The 19,277-nt window shown below is 39.7% G+C and overlaps 7 protein-coding genes and 2 non-coding genes across 15 annotated transcripts; 5 read left to right on the forward strand and 4 right to left on the reverse strand.

Moving 5' to 3' along the window:
- The first annotated feature begins 695 nt into the window (after positions 1–695).
- Positions 696–4,327, forward strand: LOC110744753 (ureide permease 2-like). 3 transcript variants are annotated; one of them, XM_021944753.2, is made up of 8 exons: positions 696–1,138; positions 1,611–1,913; positions 2,315–2,453; positions 2,542–2,716; positions 2,958–2,989; positions 3,087–3,187; positions 3,284–3,658; positions 3,793–4,327. In XM_021944753.2, the coding sequence occupies exons 2-8, from the start codon at positions 1,677–1,679 to the stop codon at positions 3,943–3,945; spliced, it is 1,212 nt and encodes a 403-aa protein (XP_021800445.1). In that variant the 5' UTR covers positions 696–1,138; positions 1,611–1,676; the 3' UTR covers positions 3,946–4,327. The 3 variants fall into 3 exon arrangements, with proteins under 3 accessions (XP_021800445.1, XP_021800444.1, XP_021800443.1); XM_021944752.2 differs by having other exon boundaries at positions 696–1,020; XM_021944751.2 differs by lacking the exon at positions 696–1,138 and adding an exon at positions 1,163–1,315.
- Positions 3,827–8,695, reverse strand: RUS3 (root UVB sensitive protein (Protein of unknown function, DUF647)). 4 transcript variants are annotated; one of them, XM_021944756.2, is made up of 17 exons: positions 8,557–8,695; positions 8,275–8,463; positions 8,130–8,187; positions 7,947–8,006; positions 7,791–7,829; positions 7,641–7,703; positions 7,471–7,527; positions 7,178–7,241; positions 6,955–7,038; positions 6,563–6,645; positions 6,342–6,471; positions 6,046–6,138; positions 5,495–5,633; positions 5,203–5,243; positions 4,928–5,115; positions 4,750–4,848; positions 3,827–4,668 (listed from the first exon to the last, which is right to left on the reverse strand). In XM_021944756.2, the coding sequence occupies exons 2-16, from the start codon at positions 8,388–8,390 to the stop codon at positions 4,750–4,752; spliced, it is 1,314 nt and encodes a 437-aa protein (XP_021800448.2). In that variant the 5' UTR covers positions 8,391–8,463; positions 8,557–8,695; the 3' UTR covers positions 3,827–4,668. The 4 variants fall into 4 exon arrangements, with proteins under 4 accessions (XP_021800448.2, XP_021800447.2, XP_088110647.1 ...); XM_021944755.2 differs by having other exon boundaries at positions 8,550–8,695; XM_088254521.1 differs by lacking the exon at positions 7,791–7,829 and having other exon boundaries at positions 8,550–8,695.
- Positions 8,529–8,602, reverse strand: TRNAN-GUU (transfer RNA asparagine (anticodon GUU)). The gene has a single exon. It is a non-coding gene; the product is annotated as a tRNA-Asn (tRNA).
- A 65-nt stretch (positions 8,696–8,760) lies between the features above and the next one.
- Positions 8,761–8,834, reverse strand: TRNAN-GUU (transfer RNA asparagine (anticodon GUU)). Its single transcript has one exon. It is a non-coding gene; the product is annotated as a tRNA-Asn (tRNA).
- A 79-nt stretch (positions 8,835–8,913) lies between these two features.
- On the forward strand, positions 8,914–11,612 carry LOC110744756 (Pentatricopeptide repeat (PPR) superfamily protein). The gene has a single exon (XM_021944760.2). The coding sequence runs from the start codon at positions 8,962–8,964 to the stop codon at positions 10,927–10,929; it is 1,968 nt and encodes a 655-aa protein (XP_021800452.2). The 5' UTR covers positions 8,914–8,961; the 3' UTR covers positions 10,930–11,612.
- A 116-nt stretch (positions 11,613–11,728) lies between these two features.
- On the forward strand, positions 11,729–13,343 carry LOC110744758 (LEAF RUST 10 DISEASE-RESISTANCE LOCUS RECEPTOR-LIKE PROTEIN KINASE-like 1.5). Of its 2 annotated transcripts, XM_088254531.1 has the most exons (4): positions 11,729–12,343; positions 12,437–12,925; positions 13,005–13,061; positions 13,169–13,343. In XM_088254531.1, exons 1-4 carry the CDS (start codon positions 12,106–12,108, stop codon positions 13,210–13,212), a joined length of 828 nt encoding a protein of 275 aa, XP_088110657.1. In that variant the 5' UTR covers positions 11,729–12,105; the 3' UTR covers positions 13,213–13,343. The 2 variants fall into 2 exon arrangements, with proteins under 2 accessions (XP_088110657.1, XP_021800455.1); XM_021944763.2 differs by having other exon boundaries at positions 11,729–12,925.
- Positions 13,344–13,456: 113 nt separating this feature from the next.
- On the reverse strand, positions 13,457–14,120 carry LOC110744752 (small ribosomal subunit protein uS10-like). Its single transcript, XM_021944750.1, has 3 exons — positions 14,021–14,120; positions 13,781–13,894; positions 13,457–13,599 (listed from the first exon to the last, which is right to left on the reverse strand). Exons 1-3 carry the CDS (start codon positions 14,118–14,120, stop codon positions 13,457–13,459), a joined length of 357 nt encoding a protein of 118 aa, XP_021800442.1.
- A 1,065-nt stretch (positions 14,121–15,185) lies between these two features.
- On the forward strand, positions 15,186–15,902 carry LOC148297847 (uncharacterized). The gene has a single exon (XM_088248641.1). It carries the CDS (start codon positions 15,186–15,188, stop codon positions 15,900–15,902), a length of 717 nt encoding a protein of 238 aa, XP_088104767.1.
- A 16-nt stretch (positions 15,903–15,918) lies between these two features.
- LOC148297848 (uncharacterized) lies at positions 15,919–19,196 on the forward strand. Its single transcript, XM_088248642.1, has 3 exons — positions 15,919–17,780; positions 17,844–18,166; positions 18,400–19,196. Exons 1-3 carry the CDS (start codon positions 15,919–15,921, stop codon positions 19,194–19,196), a joined length of 2,982 nt encoding a protein of 993 aa, XP_088104768.1.
- Positions 19,197–19,277: the final 81 nt, after the last annotated feature.

Below are 19,277 nucleotides of genomic sequence, written 5' to 3' on the forward strand. Positions count from 1 at the left end.
CATTGATTGTTCGTCCAAAAATGGATGATTTTATTAAAAAAAAGCCTTATGCAAATGACAAAATTAACTTCAACAAATGCATGTGCAATCTAATCTCATAGGATAACTTTGTCATTTGGAGAAATCTTTTTATATAAAACCATCAATCTTTGGACGAAAATAAACGGAATGTGTTTTATGAAAACAATTTAAAACTTAGGTGGTGTTCATGTAATTTATAAAACCTCAAAGGGTTTTGTGAAAACACTGAAAAAGTCAAGGATGTTATGGTAAATAACTATGTCTTTTATTTTATATTACAAAAGGGATTATGCATCTTCCCTTAATTTCGGAGGTAAAAATTGCTTCACTTTAGAAGTTTTAAAAGGGGAGCTTTAGTTTTAAAACACAATATAGTTTACTAATTTGGAAGATAGGAATACAATTTCATCTAATTAGCATAAGGCCAAAGACCAAAATGTAGTACCTAATTTTACAAAAATATCATTAAAAAATATCAAAATTACACACAATACCACTTCTTCTAAGGCAAGCATACTATGCCACATGATGTCACTGATACCACTATTTTCTTTCATTTAAAAAAAATATATAAAAAAAATTCTTCCGTTGATTAAAGTCTGGAATTGGCAATTATTTACTATGGTCGAGATAAAATATTCTACTTTCTTTAAGAGATGGCATCATCAAGTAAGGCGATAGGTTGACTATTTGGGCAATCATGACACTAGCCGTGGAAATTTCCACACAAGCAAAAGTCCATCTCAGGAAGCACAGATTCATTCAAGATTCCAGTTCAGCAGAGTCGTAAACTATTGATATTCTGAAAACCAAGCACTGTCTAAAAGACGTACTTTTCAACGCGTTCAACAAACCGCTATATCTACAACTACAAGTTCTTCGCCTTCTCTGGTTCATGGTCTTGCATCCTCCAAAAGCTACTATTTTTATTGAGCAAACCGGTTTCATATCAAATGGGGTTCATTGAAAGATTCCCAAGGCTTCTGGGGGGAATATGAGGTTCATTTCTTTCCTTGTTTTGGTCTTAAGAAGAATATGAGATTGTTTCTGTGATTATGACATGAAATGAGTGCTTTTGGGTCCACCCAAATAGTTGGGTTCTTCATTTTTTTGATTGGTAGGTGATCTTTCTCACTCTACTAACTCCACACGCCTTCAAAGTTAGTTTGTTAGTTTGTTAGTTTTTTCCGTTTTGTTTTGGGTTTTCCTTGTTTTGCTTAGACTTGCATATGCTGAGTGGTAGATGAGAAAAACCAATTCTGGTGTTCCTCAGAATTGGTTTTGCTCTGCTATGGTATGTAGCTTGTATTTGGAGTCTCTCACTTTCTTGCATCACTACTAATCTTATGCCTATGATTTTGAATCCATGGGAATTTTTGGCATCCTTTGACTTGCATATTGGTCACTTTTTCTGTTTTGCTCCTGAGACATCTAGTCTTTTGTGTAATCAATACTTGCTTTTTTTTTTCTTTTTTGGAAATTCCAGTACAAATGTTTCATGTAATATATTCCCTGTCTGAAATTATAGCATGTTTATTCATGGGCTAGGAACCCAGTGATATGTATAGAATCGCCTATGTGCTGTGCAGGATCTCTCTGCTGTTCCTCTGCTGATTTTTTTACCATCTGAGTGGAATTTTTCAAGTGGGTTAAATATGTATGTGGTGGAAAGCAAAGGAGGTGCTATAGCATGCATGCTGCTTGCCTTGATCTTCTTGGGCACATGGCCTGCTATCCTCACTCTCCTGGAACGACGAGGCCGGCTTCCTCAGCATACTTATCTGGATTATTCAATCACAAATTTCTTGGCTGCTATACTTATTGCTTTAACATTTGGTCAGATAGGCAATAGCACACCTGAGATGCCAAATTTTTTAACTCAACTTTCACAGGTGATTTTTCATGGTTGTTATATGAATCATTCGTTCTCCGTAAGCTTGTATTTTATATAAATCCAACTACCCACAACTAATGAGTTGTTTTGAGCTGGTGTTTGTGATCTTCATCTGAATGAGGACAACTGAGTCTTTTCTTGTGCATTTTCGAATACCTTCAAAATTCTGAAAGGGGTGCTGATATAATGTCATTGGCAGAGATGGCTCTTGTAACTTGGTGACATTGCCTTATTTTGTTGGCTATTTACAATCAAGTCAGTGGCTCCTGCTACTTTAGATCCCATTTAGAGTCCATTTTGGTCAACTGATTATAGCAGGCGCCTTGGATATTCCATGATGACTGATGCTGGTTCCAGTTACAACTGGTTTTCCTGAAACTTCTTGGATGACATGTGCAGGATAATTGGCCTTGTGTTTTGTTTGCAATGACGGGCGGGGTGGTCCTCAGCCTCGGAAATCTTTCCACACAGTATGCTTGGGCTTTTGTTGGTTTGTCAGTGACAGAAGTGATCACTTCAAGCATCACCGTTGTCATAGGTCTATCTCCAACACTTGGATGTATGTATCTTTATGATTGGCAATGTTCTGAACCTACTTGTGACTCTCTTCCTTTCAAATGTAACAGGCACAACCTTTAACTATTTCTTAGATGATAAAATTAATAGAGCCGATATTCTTTTTCCTGGGGTCGGTTGCTTCTTGATTGCTGTTTGTCTTGGCGCTGCTGTTCACTCATCCAATGCAGCTGATAACAAAGTAAAACTTGACAGCTTGTCTAGTGATCACATAGATGCAGCGAAGTACGTTTCTTCTTCCTGTAGTAGTCTGAAATAAGTGTTCTTTTCACTGGTTTTCCTAGTTGGCCACTCTTTATTGGAAAAGAGCATTATGTGATCTCCTAATTGACAATCATGCCGTAGTTTTCCATGATTGGCTATCAAAGATTTAAATGCTGTACTATAGTGGTTGATTTTAATCTTGTGGCTTATTAATTTCTTTTGTATCAACGATGACATCACACCAATTTTAATGTTATGACAGGGTTTCCAATACTTCCATGATCCCAAATGAGGGTAAGAAATTCTCTGAAGTTATAACGTTCTATTCTATACTTGTGTTCTTACTGTTTCTGAGTTATGTAATTCTCTTTCGATATTTGGATATCCACAGCTGCGTCGAAGGATCTGGAGAATGGAAATGACCCTGCTCAGAAGGCCAAGGCTGGAACTGCAGGTTTTCTTGTACAGCTTGAGAACAGAAGATCAATTAAGGTTGGTGGTTCTACTTCATATTGCTTTTCTCATTCAGTATTGAAAATTCAATATCTGATGCATTAATATGTGAACTTCTCTATTCTGCTTGTGCAGGTTTTCGGGAGGAACACTTATATTGGATTGGGAATAACTTTCTTTGCCGGAGTTTGCTTCTCTCTCTTCTCGCCTGCATTCAACTTGGCCACAAATGACCAGTGGAACACTTTGAAGACAGGAGTTCCTCATTTGGTTGTTTATACTGCGTTTTTCTACTTCTCATTATCTTGCTTTGTCCTTGCCATCATTCTAAACATCACCTTCCTTTACCACCCTGTACTTGGCTCACCCAAAACATCCTTCCAAGCTTATCTGAGAGATTGGAATGGTAGGGGCTGGGCCCTTTTGGCTGGTCTCCTATGTGGATTTGGCAATGGTCTCCAGTTTATGGGAGGTCAAGCTGCAGGATATGCAGCAGCTGATGCAGTTCAGGTTGGTTTCATGACATAAACACATGCATGCATTCAGTGATGATCAACTTGTCTCTTGGTGTGTGATGTTCCATACATGTTTAGTGTTTTTAACATGCCTGCCTATTTACATGGAATTTGGGGCTGTAATGGCAGGCACTTCCACTGGTGAGCACTTTTTGGGGCATCCTTCTGTTTGGAGAGTACCGAAAATCATCCCGAAGAACATATATATTGCTTTTCGGCATGTTGTTTATGTTTATTACGGCTATTGCAGTCCTTATGGCATCATCAGGGCATCGAAAGTGAATATTCAACTGCAAAGCCCTCGTCCGGTGATAACGAAAAGGAACAAGAAGAAAAGATTTGCTAAGTCCTTGTCTGGAAATCGTGTAAAACAAGAATTTATAAATAATTGATGAAATAGTCGAGAGCAGCTGGTTGGTGAAGATGCATAATGGCCTCATGAGTCGTGAAGATTATTGATTCTGCAGGTTCTTCCAAATATCCCAAAGACACCTATTCCCTTTGGTCTTTGGAGAAAGATGCAGTTTATACAAAACAGAAAATATTGGGAAATCATACAAATATTTTAGTGGAATTTGTAAAATATTCTATCAGATTTCTGTTCATTGATGTACTATTGGGAATAATTCCATTTGATATCATTGTTTCCAACGTTCCATGCTCATTTGATCTTTGTTCTTTTTCCTTCGTTTTAACTGAAAGATTTGAACCGAAGATGCTTTTCGCTCTAGTTTACCTCATCCCACACTAGTTGAGCTATAAAGAAACTTCATCTTGTCACCCCAAAATTTTTCTTTTTTGTAGAATAACGTAGATAAATGTATAACATTTTGCCACCCAGATAAAATTTCTTTGCTCCAATACAGACATGAGACCCTTCTTCCGGTCAGCAGCCAGAACTGAGGGTGAAATCATGAATAGCAGCTCTAAAAATCCTGTGGTTGTTGTACACCATCTAACAGTTTATCTTGGCAGATGACCAAGATCCCATCAATGGCGACCTCCCTGTCAAAGCACTTCAAGTCAATACTACAGACCATCACCTTCAGCTCTTTTCCGCATTTTAATAAAGTTACTAACGATTACCTAGTCAATCTTTTCATCTGAAGACCCACAGATCCAATTTGCCTTCCAGACGATTGTAGGCGATAAAAGACGTTCTGTTTTCCAACCTGATACCTTTAACTGCAATATAATGAAAGGATAAGATGTTCAGCGAACCTCTCTAAATCTTTTCACTGCATTAAGCTGTAAAAAATAGTACCTTCTGGATAAATTCTTCATAGTGTTTATCCATCCATGTTTGGCTTTCAGAATGTAGAATTCGGTGTTTATCTATAAGATTTGCCATAGCATTTGCATGTAAAAATGACTGCAAGACATCTGTGGCAGTGGAATCTTTGTGCATAACAATGCAGATGTTTCCTTTCCTCTCCATTAGCAAGTACTTGGCTAAAAAGTCCAGCAGAGAAACAACAAAATAAATAGCAAAGTTCATGGTAGCAATTCAATTGTCGGAAGTACAAAGCAGACATCAACCTTTCTTATAATGAGATCCCGCAAAATGTAATAAGTCCCTCCTGATTAAGATTGTCACTCAAATTGTCAGTCGTGTATGACTAAGAGCCAGCTCAGAGCTGCTTGTGTTGCAAAAGTAGTTACTATCAAGCCACAATATTGAAACCCAAACATCTAAAGATATGCACAGCAATGATCCAATGGTGGACCAGGCTTCCACAACAACTGTTACAAGACTGCTACCAGAAGTTACCACTTTTTAACCTAAGACCTGAAGGAAAATGAAGTTTACAGGGAGAGCAAAGAAACTCACAGTTCCAGGTGATTTAGTGAGGATACTCTGACACCTAAAGATACTCTCACATGTATCAACTCTGTCTTCTTTAAGCTCCATGAAGATGCCCATACAGGTAAAATGTGCTCCATCTTAGAGACTTGCTCAGGGGACAGAACTGGAAACAAATTCAGATGCAGGAATTAAAATCTCACTAAAATAAGATAAAGATGAAGTGTGAAGTGAACTGAAACCAAGCACAGTACTCTTGCAACATCAAACATGGATTGTGACAGAAATTAATGTTACATGAGAGTCAACATACCACTCAAGTTCTCACATTTTTCAATAGCAGAGTGCCAAGGTAGGTTAAACCCAATCTTCCATAGGAAAATATATATTGGACAGTCATTTTGTCAAATCACTTTAAATTATGACCATTGCAAAGATGGGGAATGGGGCAGTTTAGATCATGTACAGCTGCCAATATGCTGTTTTTCAGGAAAGTTCTTTTGATGACCCCAATTATAAATTGTGGCACCGGGAAAAGATAATCAGCCTTAAGGGAACAAGGACCACTAGCTGCATACCTTGGCCAGTTCTCATAAAATGCTGCAAAAGAATTGAGCACCTCTCAGGGTTCAAAGAATTTAATGCAAGGCACCGAACAGCCATGTAGTTTGCTGCACAGGAAAAACACGTAAAGCCCTTAAACTTGTTTAATTAACATATAAAGACTTCATTTCATTTTTTTTTCCTGTTTTGTATAATATGAACTGTTCATTCTATCACAACCAATAAACTGACACAAGTGCCAAAGTAACATTCAAGTTTAGTTAATCCTTGGTAAAGTCAATGGTAATGAACATTGATGGGGGGTACTTACCATACATATGGAACATGGTGAGCGACAAAAATGAAAACCAAATAGCTAGTGGGTGTCCCATAGTAATGCGAGCAAGAAGCATACCCAGCGCCATACCAACCATCGTTGCCACTGTCTCTTGACTTCCTTCCTATCAATGTAAAGAAAAATGTTAATGGACAATACTAGCTAACATACATAAGATGGTCCTCGTCTAAGAGTCAGAACCGTTGTGCTGGTACCTTAGCAGATATATCTGCAGCATTACTCTGAAGAGCAAAATGTTGTGTCAAAGCAGCTCTAGTAGCTCCACTTGCAACACCAGCTAAATGAGAAGAAAAATTATAAAACAACAAAAATTGAAAATTATGATCAAGCTCTATACTGCATTTGTTTGACCATTTTCTTCAGATGATAAAGGTACAACTGCCATTGTAAGAATAAAAGGAAGAGGACTACATTAAACCAATTAGTGTCATTCACAAGTCTAAATTTGTGGCACATCACAGCTGATACCGATAAGTTAATCAATGCTCATTTTATAATTATGACATACTTAGCCAACAAATATCAACTATCACATTATACAGATTACTATATTTTCATATTATATTAAATTTATATAGGAGCTTACTGAATGATCTTGATATGCTTCCTAAACAAACAACAAACACAAAAGCTGATGGAAACAAAGGTGAAAGAAGGTCCATCAACATTCCTGCAACCAAATAACAGCATTTCTTGTCATTTTAAGACAAAGGATACAAAGAACAACCTTGAACTACATATAGTATAAGGTTTTGAAGATGATCTCCAAACTTAGAATAAAAACAAAAGAACAAATGGTTAGGTCATACCAAGATCATTCATAAGGTCTGCAACTAAGCGCCACATTTTGGCATTGCTATCCAGATTTGAGCCCTGAAGAATATGAGGTGATTCAAGGCAAGAAATGGTAAAGGAATGATGAACATAGAATTGAAAATTCTTAGAAAAAGCAAAATTCAGTCACGGAACCACTAGCCAAAGGCACCCCCTTATAGTTGCTAAAAAAACATCGAGTACCATGCATACATAAATGGGTACAAAAGTTCCAAAATTTACAATGTAAATTGTGCACAGAATGAGCAGAAGAACAAGAGTATCACACCTGATAGAATGTGAATAAGATACCTCCCAGCATTCCAGTTAGGTCTCTCAAGAACCACTGCATCATTCTCAATGTTGAAAAAAAAAAACATTTACTATGTATTGCAAGCTCGAATACTCAATGAAGCATCCCATGTCCCAACATTGATGCTAGATATAAAAAATTTGTACCTGAAAGGTGGCACCAATTACAGTAGCCGATTTCTCACCAACCCCAATAGCACTCAGTAGAGCCTTAGAGTAAACAAAACATACAAATAATTCATTTAGCAATCACCAGCAGAATTTCATTAAGACTGTATTAGTATATATGATGCTTACTTGGGTAGAAAGCATGGTCCTTATGTAAGTAGAAAGACCCTTGAAAAAGGAAATTAAGAAATTAATCATGCTGGATAATTAGTACTATTCATCTACTAATTTAATTATTAGAGCAGTAGAAATCATGAGCTGCATATGTTTGTTTTGTATATTTACCTGGAGTAAATCCCAGACTTGAAAAGGGACATAATCCGGAGTCACACTGCTGGGAAAGCCCTGCATACCAAATTAAAAGAAAAAGAGAGTCCTAATTTTTTTCCTTCTTAAAAAACAACAAATAGAAGCTAGAAATTAAAAACAGAAAAAACAAAATACAGGGGATTAAAACAAAAAGCTTACCTCGGGTACAAATGCTTCAAGAATTCGCCGCCAAACATGGTGGAACCGGCTACCGGATCTTCGAATTTGGAGAAGAAGTTCAATGTTTAATAGAAAGGAAATAAATAAGAAAACAAAAACAAAAACCACCGAAAAAAGAAGCAACCTTTGGATAGAGAGTGAAGGAGACGCGGTTATGGTGGCAGTTCTGGAGAGTTTGGTGGAAGATGAGCCACTCCATTCTTCCACTATAACCTCCGATGTTGATGATGAAACTTCCATGGCCGATTGCTTCAGTGTCTCCGTTGATTCAAAAGGGACGTTGGAGAGAAGCAAAGAATTGACTTTTAATTACCTTAAAAACAGAGAAATCCAAAATTATATTTCTTACGAGGGGAAAAAAAAAAGTAAATAAAAAAGCGCTAGAAGGAGGGTTCGAACCTCCGACCTTGTGGTTAACAGCCACACGCTCTAACCAGCTGAGCTATTCCAGCTATTGATGATGAAACTTCCACGGCCGATTGCTTCAGTGTCTCCGTTGATTCAAAAGAGACGTGGAGAGAAGCAAAGAAATGACTTTTAATTACCTTAAAAACAGAGAAATCCAAAATTATATTTCTTACGAGAGGAAAAAAAAAAGTAAATAAAAAAGCGCTAGAAGGAGGGTTCGAACCTCCGACCTTGTGGTTAACAGCCACACGCTCTAACCAGCTGAGCTATTCCAGCTATTGATAATAAGTTCTAAATAAAACTTATTTATTGTGATGTAAGATCCAAAGCACAGAAATACAGAAGAATGAGCTCTATTAACCAGAGCACAGAGGAGGAAGAGAGTTTGTCTTTAGATCATAGAATGTGGAGAAAAGCTCTCACTTTGCTTCCACACAGACCCTTTTCATCAACCCCTGAAATCCCAACCCTCTACTCCTTCCTCCAGCCCTCAGTCTTTGCCCTTAAGAGGGACCTACCACCCTCCCAGAAATCTCACAGTGACCTCCCAACCCCACCTCCCAAAACCCTAGCCCCAGACCACATAACCACCCTAGAGACCACCCTCCACAAGTCCCTTATAACCCACAACACTGATGAGGCATGGAAGTCCTTCAAGACTCTCACAGGCAGCTCTGCCTTCCCGAGTAAGTCCCTCACTAATTCTCTCATCACCCATTTGTCCTCACTCGGGGACATTCACAACCTCAAGAGGGCTTTTGCTACGGTAGTTTATGTCGTGGAGAAAAACCCAGGATTCTTAGATTTTGAAACTGTTGGGACTTTGTTGGTTGCTATGAAATGTGCCAATACTGCTGCACCTGCTTTTGCTTTGATTAAAAGTGTGTTCAAGAACAGGTTTTTCTTGCCATTTAGTGTATGGGGCAATGTTCTCGTTGAAATTAGTAGGAAAAATGGTAACTTTGTTGCGTTTTTACGGGTTTTTGAAGAGAATTGTAGGATTGCCTTGGATGAGAAGTTGGAGTTCATGAAACCGGATTTGGCTGCTTGTAATGCAGCGTTGGAGGGGTGTTGTCGCGAACTTGAATCGGTGAGTGATGCCGAAGAAGTTGTTGAAACAATGGCGGTTTTGGGTGTTCGGCCTGATGAATCGAGTTTTGGTTTTCTTGCTTATTTGTATGCATTGAAGGGTCTTGAGGAAAAGATAACTGAGCTAGAGGGATTGATGGGTGGGTTTGGTTTTTCAAATAAAAGGGTGTTTCAGAGTAATTTGATTAATGGCTATGTTAAGTCAGGCAAATTAGAATCTGTTTCAGCAACTATTCTTCGTATTCTCAGAGAAGGAGATGGAGAATGTTTGAATCTGGGTGAAGCAACTTATTGTGAAGTTGTTAAAGGATATCTTATGAATGCAAGTGTGAAAGAGTTGGCGACTTTGATCATTGAAGCTCAAAAGTTAGAGTCTTCAACAGTCATGGTTGATAGATCAGTCGGGTATGGTATTGTTAATGCTTGCGTTCATATTGGATTATCAGATAAGGCACACAGCATTCTTGATGAAATGAATGCTCAGGGAGGTTCCTTAGGGCTTGGTGTGTATGTGCCAATTTTGAAGGCTTATTGCAAAGAGCATAGAACTGCTGAAGCCACTCAACTGGTCATGGATGTTAGTAATTCTGGGCTTCAGTTAGATATGGGGACATATGATGCTCTAATAGAATCATCCATGTCAAGTCAAGATTTTCAATCGGCCTTTTCTTTGTATAGGGACATGAGGGAAGCCAGAATATCTGACTTAAAGGGGAGTTACCTAACCATAATGACAGGTTTAATGGAGAATCATAGACCAGAGTTAATGGCTGCCTTCTTAGATGAGGTTGTTGAGGATCCTCGAATTGAAGTGGGTACCCATGACTGGAATTCCATTATTCATGCCTTTTGTAAAGCTGGGCGTCTAGAAGATGCGAGGAGGACTTTTAGAAGGATGATATTCTTGCAGCATAAGCCTAATGAACAGACATATTTATCGTTAATTAGTGGGTATGTTTCTGTGGAGAAATATTTCTGTGTTCTGATGCTATGGCATGAGGTGAAGAGAAATGTTTCAGTTGATGGAGAAAAGGGGATTAAATTTGACCACAACATGGTTGATGCATTCCTATATGCTCTTGTTAAGGGAGGCTTTTTTGATGCGGTAATGCAAGTTGTTGAGAAATCTCTAGAGATGAAAGTCTTTGTGGATAAGTGGAGGTACAAACAGGCATTCATGGAAACCCATAAGAAGCTTAAAGTGTCAAAGTTGAGAAAGAGGAATTTCAGGAAAATGGAAGCACTTGTTGCTTTCAAGAATTGGGCTGGTCTGAATGCATGAATTTAGGCGCTGCTGGGAGCAAAGTTTGTCAATTTGAGATTCTGCTCCCAGCACTAATTACGTTTCAATAATTCAAAATGGCAATGAGGTGGAGGTGTATGGCCTGTAGGATAAAGTCAAGCACATGAAATTCACATTGCTGGAGGCTTTTGTTGCAGAGAGTGTTTGCTGGCAACTTTCAGATGCATGTGATAAAGAAGATCGTTTGGAATGTGAAAGCTCTTATTACTTTATAGGGGTGACGTGAACCATAAGTCTAACGATCATATTTACTTGGAAGTGTTGTATAATTGTCGCAAATCACAAGAGTTCCAAAGTTTGACAATCGCAAGTTGAGCACAGTGAATAGAAATATGGGGCCTATAACCAGGTTCTGTATCCTGGCTACAAAAAAAGTAGTTGGTATTGGGGAAGATTAACTTGAGAATTCACTGAGCTCTAGCTTTTCTTATTTGTCAGTTGGGTTTCTCATGGGTTGTTGAATAAAGAGCCATCAACCCTCATCATAGTTTGCAGGTCGTGACTGATGCAGTGGAATGAAGAACTGCCTTGGTTTCCAAGTACATACAATGTCACCATTTCGCCCCAAAATCATTTAGATATCTGTAAATTTTAATCAATAATGGCTGAATATTAATACAAAGTAATCTGATGGTAAGCAATCAATGAACAGTTTAAATTCATTCTTGCTTTGATTAGTTGCAGTTTGATCATTTGCATCCTATGATATTGAACTTGTACTTTGAGCTGGGACTTGGGCCGCTCCTAACCTTCAGGTAGCAAGTGTAAAAGGTTGTTAAATCTAAAGCCATCATCCTTGGTGGGGCTAACATACCAGAAATTAACAATTAATTGTGAAACAGAAACCTGTTTCACACTCAAGCACCTTCTCTTTTACTATTCTGGAGTTGATTTCTCTCCTTTAAATCCTTTTGAAAATGCATATTGCTTTATAGCTAGAACCCACATAAAACATGGGCTCTGCTTTTTAGGAAGAAAAATTAGGAAGGATGTTGAAAGTTAAGTCACCTCCACCGAAAAGAACACTCCCCTTTGTGTTCCTTTGCAATAACACTTACTCATATTGTCATGTGAAAGTTGAAACTCTTCTTGCATTACTGTTGTTCTTCAGTTCTTCATTTCAAAAATCTCCAAGCTACTTCTGAACCCTCACCCATGCCATCTGCATCAGAAACCTTGCTTCTGATCACCATTTTTCTCTTGCTTCCTCTCCACGCCGTCTCATCCACCATCCATGCAGGCCATGCCATCCCTATCAACGGCCTCTGTCGTGACACATGCGGCACAATCCCAGTAAAGTTCCCATTTGGCACTGGATTTGGCTGTGGCCACCCTGACTTTGTTAGATACATCAAATGCAGCTCAGGAACACTTCAATTCTCTACCGGAACTGGTATCTACACCATTTCCTCTATAGACTACAACAGTAGCACCATCGTTGTCACAGATCCGCTTATGTCAACATGCTCTTCTATGCAAAATTCAGGTGGCTTCAGCTTAGACAGGGCCAGTCCTTTCACTATAAGAGAGGAGAACATCTTTGTTCTACTTGGCTGCTCAACAACATCCCCTGTGTTTGATCCCAATGAAGATTTGTGCGACACCGGGTCGGGCTCCCGGGTGTGCAGAGGGTTGTACTCCTGCAAGGGGGTGGCTGGCATTGGGTTGCAACAGAATGCACCAATTTCCACTTGTTGTGTTTATGACTCTCAAGTTGGGGTTGGCTCAGGTTATGCATTGGTTCTCCCAAAGCTCCAATGCTCTTCCTACACATCAATTTATGAGTTTGGGGATGAAGGGGATCCAATGAAATGGAAATTTGGAATTTCTCTGCAATATAATGATTCTTATTACACCAATGCCTGCAAGGATTGTGAGGCAAGTGAGGGCTTGTGTGGCTTTTCTGGTTTGGACCAGTCATTCGCTTGTATTTGCCAGAATGGGGTTAACACCACCAGAAGTTGCTTTGAGCAAGGTTAGTGATTAATAGCTGCCATTATATAAGAAATTTATTTCAATTAATTATCTCTGATATATGGTTTTGATATGATTAGGGTATGCTTTGAGTTGGGCAGTGGAACTAGAAGTTCAAATTAAAACCATTATTGGAGGTACGTCGGCTAGCAACTTGCCAGTGCCTTTTTTGACTTTCTTTACTTGATGTTCATCATCTTCTCACAAAAAGTACATTACTTTGAATTATTTTTTTTGGTTGTAGGACTTTTGGTCTCGTGGATGTTACTATTGACAAGGAGCAGATAGCTAGCGTTGCTTCAAACTTTTTTGATGCACAAATTTTGCAAAAGAAGTGCTTCAAAGAGATCTAAGCGAGTGGTGTTTTTGGCTATGTAATTTTTTTTATTTTAGTTAATGAAATGCAAATTTCCAATTCAAATTAATGATGTCTATTTTTTTTCTCTATTAAAAAAAAGAATATCAAATTAAAAACATACTAATTAACTAATGAGATCTCTTTAGAGAAGCTTCCAGCAGCTAGATCCTATATTTAAACATCGGCAATGGTAACCTCAACCTCGACGCCGGCTTCCATCTCTATATTGGTAACATGCTTGACCACCTCCGGGGTGCTGAAGAGGTCCATCACTCTTTTATGATCTCGCATCTCAAACCTATCCCAAGTGTTGGTTCCTGTATACACATATATGCACCCACAACTTATTCATAAATATTCATCTTCAACAGAAAAGAAAATGAACGCTATAATATTGACATTTTATGTCTATCTCTCCCATCAAATGACGAGAAGTGATATAAGACAATCAAGTTTTTCTCCTTAAAAATAATGTAATTGATAAGATTTAAAACGTACCTTCTCCGCAGGGGGACTTCCTAGTAGTGATATGAAGAACCTTAGTAGGCATGCGGACTGGACCGTTAATTCTAAGTTTCTTTTCCTTAGCGCTCTTTATCAGAGAGCCACACACTAATTAACATTACAGCAAAAAGAAAGAAAAAAACCCAAATTAACAGCAATATTAATTATCATACAAAATTAAATCAAAATACATAACTAATTAGATAATATAAATGTCGTGAGATTAAACCTTACCTTTCTCGAGGATTTTGACATTCTTGGAGGAGAGTGTTATTCTAATCTTTCGAAGAATATGCTCTTGGGGTTCCTCCAAACCAAGCTTTGCAGGCTTCATCATGGGACCTGCGTGCCTCACGGGTGGTGGTGCCACTGTCGCCATTGCCATATATTTATATTATTTCTTCTTTTAATGTTACTCTGCTGCATGCGATGGATTTATTAGGGAACACATATACAAAAAGAGCATGAACAAGAGATTTATATGTGTTGAAAATACCCACCTAGCAGCTTCAAACTCGTTTGACTTCAACTTTCGCAAGAACGAGACACATTTGTGACTTGTGACTTACATGTATGTGTTTTAGGGTTTTGCAAAACTCTAGGATTTTCTTTCTTTCTTTGCTTCAGGCCCAAGGAAAAAAGCTTCTGAAACCCCATGAGCCCATTTCAGCGCTGAAGGAAAAGCAAGTAAACGGTGTCGTTAGACCACATCATTATCACTTAGCTTGCGAAATTCTATAGTGACGCCTTATCTAAAGCCAATAGATGAGGCAATATCTCTTAACTGTTGGATTAAACTAACCAATTTGATCCAACGACTAAGATATATGGCCTCATCTAAGGACCTTATAAGGCTCTCACTATAGAATGACTAGCTTAGCTCCACTGCTCATCTCCAATAGGCAAGAATTCTATGAGACCCTATTTATTAACCATTGGATTAAATTGGTTAGCCGTTGGATTAAATTGGTTAACATGATTTAATGATTAAGAGATAGGACCTCCCCTCACTATAAAATTACTACTCCAATGAGAGCAGGCCAAACAGATAATTTGGGTTTTAGCCCAAGATCAGGCCAAATTTGGCCTGACATTCCAATCTGGGCAAAATGATGGAGCCCACAAAGAAAACTGGAAGCAAGCCCGCGTTAGGAGAGAACTGAACTGTTTGGTTTGTTTTTTCGTGTGTAAGTCTGAAAAATATGAAATATCATCGAAATTTGTCAAAATAACGAACATCAGCAACGTTTATAAATATTAAAGAAAACATAATTAAGGCATCATCCCATGTTTTTTTTTTCAATGTTTAGAAACGTTACCTTTCGGGTTCAGATACATGGGGTCCCAGGTTTCTGTATGACTGTTGCGGTTGCCACTCTGTCGCTTAACTGAAACGCGTATGACTGCGGTGCAGATGGGAAAGTTACATACAAGGTTAGATGTGGGTGGGGTGGTGTGTGTTCCCCGCCTTGGGTTTTCAGGGGGGTTATGTTTACTATGGCGGTCCGGTTTACAAGTTGATCTGTTATCCTCATCTCCAGGACACATCGATGTTCGAATTACTTTGTCCGACTCTGGGTCTATTAGGGTAACTGGATTTTATGGTCATCCTGATTATACCCAGCGCCATCACTCATGGGAATTGCTGCGGCGTTTGAGTAGGGTGGGTTCTGGGCCCTGGCTCTGTTGCGGAGATTTTAATGAGATAATGGAACACCATGAGAAGAGTGGGGATCGTCTCAGACGTGATACGCTTGTGGAGGATTTTAAACAGGCTATTTCAGATTGTGGTTTATTTCAGTTTGATTTCACAGGTTATAAATTTACGTGGAGTAATAAACGGAAGGATGCAGCTAATGTGCAAGCACGTTTGGATAGAGGCTTTGGAAATTTATCACTACTGCAACAATGGGGAAATTTCACCTCTCACCATTTAGTTGCCTACTCTTCTGATCACCAACCAATCCTTGTTGCATATGAAAATCCACAGGTTGGCACTCTCAGACTTCCTAGAGGTTGTCGTCGTTTTCAGTTTGAGGAGGCATGGACTACGGAAGATGAATGTATTGAGGTTGTTCGTCACTCTTGGAAAAATGCGGTTTCACCCATTTGCTAACTGTGCAAACAGCTTGATGCGATGGAGTGCCCGAAAGTTTCGTCAAGTACCACATAAAATTAAGGAGTTGCGGGTTAGGCTGGGAAATCTCCAATCTGAACCACCGTCGACACAGACTCTACAATCCCAGATACTGGTTGAGACGGCGCTTGATAAGTGTCTCGAACAGGAAGAAATTTACTGGCAACAACGATTGCGGGTGAATTGGCTTCGTCATGGGGACCGTAACACGTCTTTTTTTCATAAGCATGCTACAAACCATAAGAAGACAAATGCACTTGTTGGGATATTGGATAACCAAAATCGGTGGCAGAAGGAGTATGATCAAATGGGTGGAGTCTTTGTTGAGTTTTATACCAACCTTTTAAAGACAAATGGTGTCGTCCCTGATGGGGAAATTTTCTCTGCTGTTGAGACGCGTGTGTCCTCCCGCTCCTATCAAAGTCTGCTTCTCCCTTATTCAATATCTGAAATCGAAGTAGCTCTTAAATCTATTGGTCCGTCGAAAGCTCCGGGTCCGGACGGGATGCCTACTCTTTTTTATCAACGATATTGGGACATTGTGGGTCAGGATGTTAGTGCATTGTGTTTGAAGGTGTTAAATGGTAGTGATGGTGTCAATGATTTTAACCATACTTTGGTGGCTCTAATCCCAAAGGTTTGTTCTCCTACTCGAGTCTCAGAGTACCGTCCTATCAGTTTATGCAATGTCATCTATAAGCTTATCTCTAAAACCCTTGCTAATAGACTTAAAAGGGTTTTACCTTATGTTATCTCTGAGTTCCAAAGTGCGTTTATTCCAAGACGAATGATCCTTGATAATGTCCTAGCTGCTTTTGAAACTATCCACTGTCTGAAGAGACGGGGAAAAACAGGTAAAAAGAAATTGATTCTGAAGCTAGATATGGCCAAGGCATATGACCGCGTTGAATGGCTTTTTTTGGAAAAGATGATGCAAACTATGGGTTTCCCACATCGGTTTATCAATTTAATTATGGGCTGTGTGACTACTGTCTCTTATTCGTTATTAATCCAGGGGCGCCCTTTTGGGCGTATTATTCCATCTCGTGGGTTACGGCAAGGTGATCCAATTTCACCGTATCTTTTTCTCATTGTGGCTGAAGGTTTTTCTGCTTTACTTCAACAGGCGGAGCGTGATTCTATGCTACATGGTGTCTCTATTGCCCCTACTGCTCCTTCCATTAATCATCTATTTTTCGCCGATGACAGTCTATTATTTTGTAATGCTGTGACAGATGAGGCTCTAGAGTTGAAGCGTATTTTTGGTCTGTATGAGGTGGCTTCTGGACAGAAGATCAATCTCGAGAAGTCTGCCCTATGTTTTAGTCCGTCCACCCCACTGGTGTCACAGGAAGTTATTTGTGATTTGCTATCTGTGCCTATTGTTCTGTGTCATGAACGTTACTTGGGCCTTCCTACCATCGTCGGAAAAGATAAGAAGAAGTTATTTCGTACTGTTAAGGATCGTGTCTGGAATAAGGTGAATGGTTGGCAAGGCAAGCTTCTGTCCAAGGCTGGAAAAGAAGTACTTATTAAAGCAGTGTGTCAGGCAATTCCATCGTACTCTATGAGTGTGTTCCGGTTGCCTGTCGGCCTTTGTTGTGAAATTGAAGGCATTATTGCTCAATATTGGTGGTCTAAAAGTGACGGTAAAGGTATTCACTGGAAGAATTGGAAGTTCATGTGTCAACACAAATCTGACGGGGGGCTTGGCTTCAGAGAATTGATCAGCTTTAATCAAGCACTACTTTGCAAACAAGGTTGGCGTTTGCTGGAGTTTCCAAACTCTTTGATTGCGCGTATGCTCAAGGCTCGCTATTTTCCAAACTCTGATTTTCTCGATGCATTGGATGGTTCGTAACCATCGTTTACTTGGCAATCCTTACTTTGGGGCCGTGATTTGCTTCGGTTGGGGCTTAGGTGGCGAATTGGCGATGGCCGCTTGGTTAATATCTATGGTGATCCTTGGGTGCCTCATGAAAGATTTTTCACTGTTCAATCTGTCCAATCACTTCCTCCTGATTCCCGAGTTAGTGCTCTTATCACCGCAAGCGGTCGGTGGGATGTGGCGAAGATCTATGATACCTTCTCATTTCCAGAAGCTGAAACTATTCTCTCTGTCCCTTTAATGGGTGATACACTGGATCGGAGAATTTGGCATTTTGCTGCGAATGGGAGATATTCTGTTAAAAGTGGTTATTGGGCAGCGCTGGAGTTTAAGAGGTTGGAGGAGCTGTCGGCTGGTAGCATCGCTGGCCTTTCTTCTTCCTCTTTGAAGCTCTGGAAACATCTGTGGAAGCTGAAAATGCCAAAAAAAAAATCCTTCACTTTTTATGGCGGCTGGCACAAAATATCCTCCCTTCAAAGGAAGTGTTGTTTCGGCGCCATATTACACAGGAGGCGGTATGTTTTCGCTGTAATGCTGTGTATGAATCTGCGTTGCATGCTGTGGTGGGTTGCACTATTTGTATACCAGTGTGGGAGGCTTTAGATTTTCCTCGTGCATTTTTGCAACTCAATCTGACTGAAGCTAGAAATTGGTTAACTGCTGCATGGGCTCTTATTCCTCCTGATAAGCAGTCCCTTTTTGCGATCACAGTGTGGTTGCTGTGGAATGAAAGGAATGGGGTGTTGTATGGCTCCCAGCCAACACCTCCCAGAGTTTTGGTTCAACGTGCGAAGGACTATGATGATGAAGTTAAAAGATCTCTTGTTGTCAATCATAGGAGTTTATCCTCGCCAGTTCGTGATGTTAAGTGGTACCCTCCTGTTGCGGGTTGTTTTAAGCTAAATGTGGATGGGGCTGCTGATTTGGAGACAGGAGCTAGGGGAGCTGGTGCAATTGTTCGTGACTCTCAAGGAAATTTGGTTGGGGCTATGGCTATGCGCGCTCCCAGTATGTTATCCATCCTTGCTGCGGAGCTATATGCTCTTAAGACTGGTATATCTTTTGCTTTGGATGCGTCCTTTGTGCCTCTTGTGATTGAGTCTGATTCTCTGTTGGCGGTCAATATGATTAATGATGATGAGGAGTGTCTTGCTGCTGAAGGGGCTTTGGTGGACGGGGTGCGACGTATTCTTGCTACTCATGAAATTTATTCTGTTCGGCATATTCCTCGTAGTGCGAATGGGGCTGCCCATCGTATTGCTCGGTTCAGTCTCCGTGATCAAAACCTTTCTTGTTGGATGGATGTGGGTCCTTTGTGGCTTATGGATGCAGTTTATGATGATTGGCCTGCGTCCAATGTTTCTAGTCTACATTTTCAGTTGTAATTTGGCGTGTGTGGTACTTTTTTTCCTCCCCTACGGTTTTTCCCATTGGGTTTTCTGTACGGAGGTTTTAATGAGGCCACT

This window comes from Prunus avium, chromosome 1 (genome assembly GCF_965620075.1).
Source record: "Prunus avium chromosome 1, drPruAviu1.hap1.1, whole genome shotgun sequence".
NCBI classification, from domain to species: domain Eukaryota; kingdom Viridiplantae; phylum Streptophyta; class Magnoliopsida; order Rosales; family Rosaceae; genus Prunus; species Prunus avium.